The sequence below is a fragment of the Megalops cyprinoides genome, chromosome 5, assembly GCF_013368585.1.
Source record: "Megalops cyprinoides isolate fMegCyp1 chromosome 5, fMegCyp1.pri, whole genome shotgun sequence".
Classification (NCBI taxonomy): Eukaryota; Metazoa; Chordata; class Actinopteri; order Elopiformes; family Megalopidae; genus Megalops; species Megalops cyprinoides.
In genome coordinates this window covers 32,562,578-32,574,710 of record NC_050587.1, presented here as the reverse complement: position 1 = coordinate 32,574,710, position 12,133 = coordinate 32,562,578, and the positions used below count along the sequence as shown (strand labels likewise).

Genomic DNA, 12,133 nt, shown 5'->3' with positions numbered 1-12,133 from the left:
GATGAAGGCTATTCAGGGTTTTAATTACAGCCAATTATTTCCAGCCATCATCTTCCATTTATGATATGACCAGTTATTAGTGAGAACACTTTTATTTTCCAAACACCTGCTGCAATTGATTAACTCAATATTGCTTTTAATGGTTTAAATGGGAGCACCTCTCTTGCTGGTGTTCAAAACAAGAACAGGAATAAAAAGCACTGCATAAACATTGGCTCCACACCATATGTTTTTGTGTTTTTCAGTGCCAGTTTTGGAGGTCCTGATTCATACTGTCCTGCTAGTCTGTCATCAATAACATTTATTTGCTTGGAAGACACTGTTCATTCAATGGGAATTAAATGTCTTATATTTCATCAATCTATGCAGATGAATACATACTGATGCAAGTGATTATACCGTGCTAATGCAGGCAGAAATAGACCTCCATCTGGGGTTTAAACATACGACTTGCTGGTAAGTTCTCTGATCACTACACCTCACAGCCCACTCTAGGGTTCATGGTTATTTGTCTGAGACAATGAGAATTGAGACTTTGAAGCACTGCCTTATATGGGACTTCCTGTCAGATGAATCAGAGACTGTAGGTAGCGGAATATGCTCTGATAAGTAAGATAAATCATAATGGAGGCAACCCTGACTTACCTGTCACTAAATGTCACAAACCTGCCACAAATGTTGTCTCACAGTCAGAGGGCTCTTCAAATTTTCATGCCAGGCGTAAATGTTGAATTGAAATGTGAATTTCGTCTGTGTGGCATTGTGGGTAAGGAGCCAAAGTTATCCCAGTAGGGGAACTTCTGTTGCCGACATTAGCAATGTACCTGATTTTGCTTCAGTAAATTGCCAGGTGCATAAATGCAAAATATTCAAAACAGATGCAGTCCCATGGGTGAGAGCATCTGCACAGTCAATAATAACTGTAATTACTGGTTATACACCTGTTTGCATTTCACTGAATTATTCAGGCATGTGTAGTAGCAGGCGGCAAACACAACAGCACATACTCCTTGGCCTTGTTTAGTGAGAGCTGGCCAGTTTTTATTTAATTCACCACCTCGCTATTGTCCTTTGGCTGATGCGATTCAAAGACAGTTACATATTATTGAATTGAATCATGCTGAATAATCAGGTTTTTCATACTGAATGGGTCCCTTTGCTGAAAAGCAGTTTCTCAGCATGCTCTGGCCACATGGGCATCTTACTGCACTGATATAAGAACAAAAGAAGTTAGAAAGGGAGAACAGGCCGTTCAGCATAACTGAACTCCTCACTGTGCCTAATGTTTTATACAGAGGCACTGGGTCAAGCTGTGTCACTGGTCTTGAATACTTTAAGGGTCCCTGCCCCACTCCAAGTCCTGGTGAGGTAAGCCCATGCATTTATAACTGCTTGAGCTAAAGCATAATTACTGTTGTCAGTGTGAAATTTACCTTTAAATGGCTCCACCTCAGTTTCAACCTCATCTCTTGATGATGGAAGTCAAATTGGTGCTCTAGAGAATGTCCCATTGTAACGCAGGGAGAGTGCAGAAGATAGTGGGTAATTCAGTGGGCTTTTATGTTTTAGATGGGTGAGCGCAAGCAAGCCAGTGTGCTGACTGCTGCGGCTTATCCAGCATTGCGTTCTGATTCTGGTGCTGACACTGTGGCAACGCTGTGACCTCACAATTATCGGTCAACCCTGCCGGTCCTCTGCAATTGAGACAGGACTGCGCTAGTTTACATTTCAGTTCAATTCCCCAGATTTGAACTGGAAGATGGGATTTAAAATGATGAGATACCCTGCTGTTTTGACATGGTTATTACTTCTATCTCACTGCTTTCCAAAGATTTTTCAAAAAATAAAATTAAAAGGAATGTTGCACAGTCCCCCAGCAACTGGGTATCACACTGTATCCATTTGAGGATGGCAGGTACAGCTTATGATATACCGTGCTCCAATGTAACTGGTGATTGGTTTTGGGTATTGTTGCGCATATCACTCCTGTCTTGTAAATCCCCGCTCTGCAGCAGTACCTTTGGTCATTTTTGTTTCCTCAGAGTTTCCTCAGAGTCAATGAAAAAGTGTGATGTGCCTAGCATAAAAGTAGAAGCAGAAGTTTTTCATATAAAAGTTTTTTTAGCTGAACTCTAAAATATGTTTGTTGTGCCTGAAAGGAGAACCGGTGGCACTATTGTCTGTGTAGTACACCTCTTCTGATGATGAGTAATGTTTTGTGATGGATGCCTTCGCCAAAGTGCAGACAGAAGTGAGGACCTGAATATGAACTCTTTTCACAGGGTAATTGAATGATTTTCATTCTGGCAACATTTCGTATTATGGATAATTGTAATCAGAGAGAGAGCAATTAGTTGCAGCTGGCTGAAAGGCAGGAAAACAACTACACAGCCATACAGAGAAAATGCTCTCTGCAATGAGGGTATTGAACTGGAAACTGGAAGCTTCAGCCTTGAGAATGAGCAGGATTCTTAAGGTGTCACTCTCGTACTAATGAAGTGGATATGGCCTACGACATTAGATGCAGACATTCATGCGTTTTACAGTTCTATTCACTCTGTAATATGGTGCATTGTTTTAAAGCAATTTGATAGGAATTAAATTAATGTTTCATAAAAGGCTGCCTGCTGAAAGCTGTGGAATGCTGTGTGCCTACATTTATTCATTTGGAAGACATTCTTATCCAGAGTGACTTACAGAACAAGGTACATTAGTGTTTAAAAATGAACCAGTACATGTTCACATCAAACATTTGAACTAATGTTGATGTATGATAGAGTGTAATATTAACCATAATACCATAAAGAACATTTTATGAACATTTTTATTAAAAGCACAATCAAGGAAATGACATAAGAACTAAAGAGTGAATGTGTAATAGACTGCTACAATTACCATAAAGTGCCCCGGAGAAAAGCAGACGTAGAATTTAGAATAACTTGCTGCAGCATAATCAGCGTGCTAGTGCGGGGAAAGTGGAAAGCTGAGGTGAGGGGAGTCAAGATGCAGTTAGAAGAGGTCTTCAAAGAGAGTCTTCAATTTGCTTCAGCCTGAAGACGGCCAGCGAGTCCATTGTGCTGACTGTTGTGGAACTTCATTCCACCACACGGGGGCTAAAACAGACATGAGAAGAGACCAGGATACAGTATGCGACCCCACAGTGGAAGGACGTGCTGGAGCTGCAGACCTGCCTAACTTTGTGAAGCTCATTATACACTACTGCCATTTCCTGTCATTTCTCAACTGCCAGCTCTGCAGCTGCTTAGCTGACATTTTGTCGTTTGCATTTTAATGCAATAAGCTAATTAGCTACCTTATTGCCATAGTTCATTGTTTCCTAAAAATTGTCATGTTGTTACATTTGTGATACATAAATACATTATAGCTACTGATACATACACACAAATTAGGAACAGACGTGTTTTACAGGCTAGAAGATTACAAACACTGAAAATTCAGCATTCGCAGTTTTGAATATGCTAGTGCCAGTACTCTGTTCTTTCCTGTGTTCTCGGTTTCACTCAGTGTTCCAGTCCAGGAAATGCAGCACCAATACCTCCACTTTAACATATATTGCACATGGGTATATGCAATATGGGTATTGCATTATCGTGTAAACACGCACTTAGTAGTAGTCTTATAGTGCAATTCATTTAGCAAACAACCCTTTACAGGTGTTGAGCTGACATTACATGTTTGTTAAGGTACATTATATATTTTTTTTTATTACAATTTTTAGCATGCTTTTGAAAAGTACTTCTGCTCACCATTATTCTTCACTGAAGACAAGAACATAATAATGACAGCTTAAATATGTGGGTATTACTGTAGAGACCAAAAATTATGGTGGTTGTATGACAAAGTGGTCTTGCAGTCAGAAGGCTGAAAGTTTGGCTTGAAAATAAATTGCTTGTGAATAAATCCAGCTGTATAAATTGATACTGCTCTGGATGACTGCCTCCCTGACGTATAAATGAATGAATGAATTCCTTTCAGGACAATGTTAACCTACTCCTCACTGAAGAAGAGATGTACAGCCTCATGGAGACATTCAAACAATGCAAGATCATTCCAGGTAAGCCAAACGACATGGTTGTACTCGTTGAAGGTATTTTTGTATTGTGTAGCATTTTATATGCCAACCTTTTACTCTGTGTATCATCCAATATGCAGGTTTTTTGTGTATTCTGTGTGTGATAATATGTTATGCTGAGGAAAAAAAACTCAAAGGGGGCCTATTCATAATTCATAATTAAACAAAAACATAATTAAAAAATGTACATGAGTTATTAGACAGTTAGCCATTAATGGACTGTTGATCACATGATTGATTGCTTGCTGTTCATGTCCCTCAGAGTCATGCCTAAATTCGGACGAGCTCCTACACTACAAGCACTTTGTGTCCAAGCAGTTGTTCGAGAAGGACTTATCAGAGGAGCAAGAGGAGGAGGTTTTGGTCCAATTCTCTGCCCTGGACCCAGAAAAACGGGGTCATGTCGAGTGGGTTGACTTCCTCTACCATGAGTCCTTGGGGGTGCTGAAAAAATTTCGCACTGAGGTATGCAATCTTTGCTCTGTTTCTGAGGGCTCTAGCTGGTGCCTCAACCTTATAAACCAAGTGTGCAAAACTTTTGGTCCATTCCAGGAGTACGGTCTCCACTGTAAGGGGGGGGCATTAAATGTGACCACTAGGCCATTTGTCTTTAGCTTTGACTAATGAAATGCCAATCACTTCATGCATTTGAAAGCTGCTAAAGTTATCACAAAGGCAGTGTTTCTTTTTCTTTACCCAGAATTCCCTGGTGAGGCTGCTAACGGCAAAAGAGAGGGACCGCGCGCGGTCGGTGTTCCTCGGTTTGGACCAGGACAAAGATGGTCTCATCACTGGGGGAGAGGCCCGCAGGGCGCAGCAGTCATGGTTCCAGAAGCACACCAAGGAGTCTCAGTCATGCAATGTGAGGTTAGAGATCCAATGCCTGCTATATATTGGCACACACCCAATGACAGTCTGGACCACGTCCACTTACTATAAACTGTCATATTCTGCTGTTTTACATTGTGTTACGTTTAGTCATAAAGCAGATGCTCTTATCCAGAATGACTTGCAAAGCAAGGGTATGTTAAGTGCATATGACAAGGCCACACACAGAACAGCACGTACAGATAATGCCAGGCCACTTGTTTGAATGATTCATAAAAAGCTGTTTGAGCTAGCTATGGTAGTAAGATGCGTGTAGCTCCTGCCAACATTTGTATTAGCATTTTTGCATTGGGAAGATGCTTATCCAGAGTGATTTGCATATGATCTGAATGTGTATAAAAAAGCCACATTAACAACAGTTCATACAGGAAGCAACAGGCCGCATCTGATCATGTGTCAGTACATCACATGGTGATGTAATAACCAGTACCATACAGAAGAGAATTGCTGCAACAATCAATTTCAAAACCATGTGTTAAAGTGCGGTAATGCCCTAAAGTACATGAAGCACGTAACAAGTGTACAAAAGCAAGGTTTATCCGCAACAAACGAGACGTATAATAACAGACTTTACTTCTGAGCCCAATGAATGTATGAATCTCCGATGAATCTACACCCACCAAACTAAGGAGCAGGTGCATGCGCGTTCCACATATTCATCTGATGAGTGAGTGTGTTTCGGATGCTGACACACACACACCGGCAAATCTTTGATTTATTTCTCGAGTAACGGCGCTCACGTAACATCCCATAATTGCGCTGCTTTATCTTCTTTAGCCGTGGAGGACACACCGTAATTACTGCAGTCCCAGAACGTTTGCGGGCGAGCGTGAAGCTGAACACACCTGGTGGCAATCCAAAATAAAGAGGGACAGAACGCTGCAGCTGAAAGAATGTCAGATGTCTCTCTAATTGCGAGAGGGTGTTGACTCGTTAAACAGAAACCCGCTCTTTGTTGCTGTTGTTGCTGTTGCTGGCTGCTGTTTTTCCCCGTTCGCCCACGTCAAAGCTTTTGTCAGCACTCAAGTTCCAGTTCATTAAGTGCAGTTTTCACACTCCGACCAGCGCTGAACTCTCCCTCTCTTCCCTCATCCTCTCCGCTGCTGCCGTGATGATTCAGATCGGGCTTTGACAATGCAGGAATGACAGGAGAGAGAGCGTGAAAACAAAGATGTCGTCTTGTCCGTTCACAGTACTGCTGTATCAAATGTATTTCACCGTCTCTCCTGTGCCATGGAAAAGTACATTTATTAGAGGTTATTTCAACTTATCTTTTAAAAGGAACAAGTGCATCAAGCAGTATTGCAAACAAATTCCAAATTTATTCCAAATTTAAATTTGTGGGTCAGTAGTGATTCTTGGAGTTTCAGATTTATTTATACTGCCACTAATTACTTATTAACTTTTATATGATTATTTTGGCCAGTTGATAAAGATTTATGAAGTTCTGATATTACATTACAGTATTTATATATTGCCACAGTTCCTGACAGATTAATTTATTTTCCCTTTTGCAAGGTGTGAGGAAGGGAAATGAATCAGTCGAATGGTAGGTCTGCTGGTATTTATGATGGATGGGTCCTTAATGAAAGCCAGTGTGTTTGAAATCAGGCACGTCATTGGGCTGAATTTCCCCGACTCATTTGAAAGTGGATAACTTAACACAGCAAGAGCAAACAGGGTAATGGGGCGAAGGAGATATTTGACTTGTAAAGACAGAAGAATGTGAAACAGAGACAGAAAGAAGAGAGAGAGAAAAAGAGAGAAATACAGGGGGGAAAGCCTATATGATGCCAAAGCATAAAACCCACTAATCACAATACGTAACCATTTAATAATAGAAAAGTCAACCCGAACTGACCATAGTGGTGTATTAATGGATGTCAGGGTTTGTAGCCCTTTAGTGAATTTAGCTTCTGAGAGGTGTGACAGAGGGATCGAGTGAGATTATGACTGATAACTCACTATCACAGCGATTCGTTACGTGTGTGTCACAATGCCTTTGCAATTTCATGCAGTTTCCTGAAGAAAAACACAGGCCAAAAAAAAAAGAACTGAGGGTTTGGCTCAGTATCCTAACTTTGTTCATTCAGTTTGATAAAAAGGCAGATGTTCATTGCTGCTTTTGCTTTAACGTGGGAGGTGGTGAGCAGCAACCTCTCCACCCACACCGTCATTAAAATGGAAATTCTGCCAATCATTCGGAAGGTCGTATCACCAGTCCTGTGTGGGAGTGGGGGGTGTCAATTGTACCACGGAACATTCTGGAAAATAAACGTGGGACAGCGAAGTTAGAGCATCTGCTAAGAGTGGGGTCGTGGGGTCGAGAACGGCTTTCAATAGCCCTGACAAGTGTAATTATGTGTGACCCACACTGGCAGGCCCTGTGTCATTGCTTTGTTGTGAATGTGGAGGACTTTGGCTGTAATTCAGTCATCGCATTGCTTTGCATTATCCTGAACTGTAAAATAACAAATCCAAGCTGTTGGTCCCTTTGACATAAACATAAAAACAAAAACAAAAAATGTTACATAACCATTGAAAAAAAAAATTAACATTGATATTCAAATATAAAGAGAGACTGTGCTCCTACCTTGGATGTACAATCTCGATAGGGTTTTTCCAGGAATGACGGCTGTGACACGTACACGCAGTGCCACGTGTGGCATCTCCCAGCGTCACAGTGAGAGACTATGCGGACCCTATGAGCCTGCGGTCCAGTTCAAACAGCCTCTCGCACGGTCACAGTGCCCACTGCTCTCTCCTTCCCACCCGTCTCACCTGTCTTGCATGTGCCGTTTTCACACAGACTTATGGGACTCTGTTCCCCTGTGCTCAGTCTGAGGTAAGTTGGAGGGGGCTGCATGTGTGGTCTGCGCTCATTTCTTCCCATGCTTTTGGATTGCACCCCTATGCATTATGTCCCAGCTCCGGTCCTTCTCTGACCTTTGGCTGTGGCCCTCTTGAGGCTAAAGGCTAAAACTGCAACGGGATGTTTCCCTCAAGCCATCAATTGATATTTACCTCTAGTGCAGTGGTGTCACAAGCTTACTTCCTCAGGACAACATAACCCCAATTTATTTGATGCCATTTAGGATTAACAGTTCCTATGCATTATTTGTTGACTTGTTGGGGAAACGCATTGACTTGTTTGGAAAATGTATTGGCTTGTTGGCAGATGTTTGTTTTGTTTTGTTTTTAGATGCATTGGTTTGGCTTTGGGTATATGGTTTGATGGTTTGATATTTATTCATTTTGATTGATGGGGTGTATGAATTAATGGGACAGCGTGGTTACATTGTATATTGGTTTGCTGGCATTTGTGTTTTATTTCTTTACTTGTGCATAAATTGGTTTGCTAACGTGTATTGGTTTGATTGTCATTTTTATTGCAAGCCAGCAAAACAGATCATATTCCAAAAATAACACAAAACAGACGTACCATAAATAGATTGTTTGTTTTCCAAACAGCACCTCATGCTAAGTGCTGACATATAGGAATAACAATTTTGATATATTGTATGGTCTTTGTAGTACATTAAGATTTAATTAATCCTGGGAGATCCTACCTTCTTATCATATTTAATTATGAAGTAAACATGGACTTTTCTGTAATCATCTGTCAGCATGGTGGGCTGCAGGGATTTGAGAGGGAGCATGCTGGCTGAAGACGTGTGCAACTGCATGCAGCCCAATTCAATCTCGCAGACATCAACTCAGGCAGAAAGCCGCTCTTTCGCCTCTTTATGGCTGCACAGGATAATTACTGTGGAGGCAGAGGGATGAAAGGGAGGTTAATAGGTACATTTGCATCTGGGTTGCAATTGAACATGGGAGTCTGTATGAAATAGTGTTGCTCCTTAAGTGTACAGCAGACCCTCTTTAGCGTTATATGTCTGCGTATTGCTGAGGTGACTCTGCTTATTACCCTCCCGTTATTACAGGAGACGTAGCACAGCGTAGCCCCATCTCGGCTTCAACCATCAGACACATAATATGCATATATAATGGAGATACACAAACTGAGCAGAAGGTTAATGTAACGATATATTCACATTTTTTTTCAGATATTCACATTGGTTTTATGATAGAAAATATTTTTAAGAAATATAAAAAACTGGAATATGCTTCAATGTATCATTTGTAATTCAATAAAATGTAGCAATGGGTCAAGGGTCTGAATACTTTTTTCAAGGCGCTGTATGTGGCTATCTCTGCATCATGGTGGAGTGGTTATTCCTAATGGCCAAAATTCTGGTCACAGACCCCCTTTCATATACATCGCATACAGAACTATACAGAGTTTAAAAAAAACATACAGGAGTAATACCTATATTGCATATCATACTGACTGCATGTTAATATTGCCTAATGTCCTATGTTCCTAAGGAGTGTAGGCCACTTGTTGGTGCTGGGATGTTCCTGGACACTTTGAGTACCACGGTGATACAGTGATAAAGTGCTACATGTTCCGTCTGTATTGCAGCATCAGTCATGTTGGCCCCATCTCGGAGAGCAGTCCGGCAAGCTCCAGCAGTGAAAGGAGTCGAGAGAAAATGCTGCTCTCCTCTGAAAAGGACGACAACAGGTTTGCTCAGCTTCCAGCTTTATTATTCATTATACATTATTCATTATTCAGTCTGTTGGGGTTTTAGTTATTTTGGTGAAAAAGACTGGTGAAAAAAATAATGTATCAATATGACAACATTAGATAATGCTGTCATTTTCTCACTCTTTCGCATTTAGTCTTCGTGATATTGATATTTGCTTCTGTAAGAGGAAAATATTTAAGAAACACATCTATTTCAAATCTCTTATTTCATTATTATCTAATAAATACTGAAGAATCGTATTAAACGCTTTTTTCAGAGGCCATGTGTCAGTTATTCTAGAAAATGCTGTTAGGTATGTTCCCATCACTGTAAATTCGTGTGACTTTAGAAAGCTGACGTCCAACTTTGTGCATGTTGTGTGATGGAAATTGGCATTATTTGCGTAACTATGAAAATTAGCAGACTTTAAAAAGCAAAACCTGAGTGTTTTTAATAAGTTGATTTAAGTTTTTAATAAGTTGATTTGAATTTGCATTTATGCTGAAGAAGAGTTGTGATTCAAATAAAATGTATGTTCACTGCATTAAAAAAAATCCACCAAATTGGTTGCTGAACTGCGATTCTTTTTAGACTGCCACAGTAAATGTACTTTGACACTGCAATGCAAACAGAGCTAACTAGCTTTCAGTGGCACTGTGAATGTGAGGGCAGTGGCCAGTGTAACATGTGGTTGGTCTGCGGTTGGTCTCTGCAGACAGGTGAACTGGCAGGAGTTCCTGAAGGAAAGTGCCATATACATCCTCGCAGCGCGCCCCAACAGCTCAGCTGTCCACCTCCGCCCTCCAGTGTAACCCTCCCAGCTGCTGCCGCGAGTCCTCCAGGCAAGAGAGGCAGTGGAACCAAGAGACAGCACGATCCGGGACGACTGTGGGCCGACAAGACGCAACCACTCACGGAACGAACTGATGGCGCAATCGAAAATCGTTGTTTTTTTTTTTTTCCTTTTTGCTTCACACAAATCAAGATGATTCAGACTTTTTTGTTGGCTTTAAATTCATTAAGTACAGACCTATTGATCGTTGCTTAAATCAAATACCAGCTGTTGTTGGCACAGGCACAAAAGATCAACATCTATTTATAGACAGATATACAAATATATAAGTATAAATAAAACATGTATTTGTTCTTATTCCTTACGGCTATGGGTACCACAGCACTTTCCTCAATATCACTCATGTTGCGATACAGCTGTATGATTTCTGAAATCAATGTGATGAATAAAAGATGTGAATAAGATAGCAGTTGTTAAGCTGATAATATATATTTTAGTCTTGTTAATGGTAAATACAATAAACTACTGAAAAACTGTACAAAAAAGGCTAATGCAAAGCGATGCAAATGTAAGCACTGACGCTCTAAAATGAAACCAGATGCACTGACACTTACACAGTGCTTGCAGTATATTCTCTTTTTATGACAATTTATCTCAAAGTAAGAATGTAAAAACCTGACTTTCTTAAGTGTTTTCATGTGTTATTATGGGAAGAGGCCTTTGGGGGGGCTGTCAGAGAGCTGCTGTTTTTATCTGAAAAGATTAATTATTTTAAAGCAAAATGTCTGCTTATCGGAAAAAATCTTAAGGAGAAGAATGGGATGCGCATAAGAAAACATGAAATTGAAAAAAGTAATCTTCAACATTCTTATCTAAAAAATCTTGAGTTAGGGAGAAATGGAAGCCAGATGAGGACTTCTCTCATAATAAGAAAACACTTAAGAAAATTAATCAACGTTTTTACTTAAAGCTAAACAGTCTTGTCAACATTTCCTTGTCAGAAGATCATGTATACAGTAAGTGCAACTGAACCTCACACTAGGCTGGATGGGTGGTTTTTGCACTTCTTCCAGAGCTAATTTGAATCATCTGGGAGCTAAAATATAAAATGTTTTAAAAGGGAAATAACTGATATGTGTGTCCTTTGAAAGTTTAGATTGGACAGTGACACTTTATTATGTACATCAGCAATGAAATAAAGATGACATATACTCTTGCGATGACACTGGTCTCTGTGAGAGTGAATCAGTACAGTTCGACTGAGTTGCAGATCAGTTTTGGTTGAAATGCCACAAACGTCTGCCACCTAAGTGATAGTAATATAAAATATTATTGATTAATATTATTGATTAATATGAGTGAATAACAGTGCACCAGAACATGCTCATTTCACATAGTAAAAAATAATAGAGGACCAAATTATGTAACATTACAAATACAAGAATTCCACCTTTAAAGAAAGCCAGTTCACTGCAGGGCCAGCACATGAACCATCTCTGTAATGCTGATTGCCGCCCACAGAGGTGATGAGTACCATTTCATCAGCATAGTGTATAATGTGCCTGTGTGTGTCACTGAGCCTACATATTTCCATGGGCAAGGACCACAGCGCCACAGATGTGGAGAAAATCGATGCATGTCTTTGTCAGGGAGGCAGCTGATGGCCGAAGTGAATTATGCATCAAAGAGGCCATTTCCTGGACTGCATCACCACGCCACACTGCAGTGCAATCACAGCCACTGCAAAGTCCCAGTCCCACTTAGATT

The 12,133-nt window shown here is 40.5% G+C and overlaps 1 protein-coding gene across 2 annotated transcripts in view; it reads left to right on the top strand.

Moving 5' to 3' along the window:
• LOC118778140 (PHD finger protein 24-like) overlaps positions 1 to 11,117 on the top strand; it is a 32,481-nt gene extending 21,364 nt beyond the window's left edge. Inside the window, exons 4-9 of one of the 2 annotated variants that reach the window (XM_036529517.1) lie at positions 3,997 to 4,075; positions 4,356 to 4,558; positions 4,794 to 4,960; positions 7,791 to 7,826; positions 9,468 to 9,569; positions 10,289 to 11,117. In XM_036529517.1, the coding sequence (XP_036385410.1) occupies positions 3,997 to 4,075; positions 4,356 to 4,558; positions 4,794 to 4,960; positions 7,791 to 7,826; positions 9,468 to 9,569; positions 10,289 to 10,385 (684 nt within the window). In that variant the 3' untranslated portion in view covers positions 10,386 to 11,117. The remainder of the gene's footprint in view (positions 1 to 3,996; positions 4,076 to 4,355; positions 4,559 to 4,793; positions 4,961 to 7,790; positions 7,827 to 9,467; positions 9,570 to 10,288) is intronic. The other variant, XM_036529518.1, reaches the window with a different exon arrangement.
• Positions 11,118 to 12,133: the final 1,016 nt, after the last annotated feature.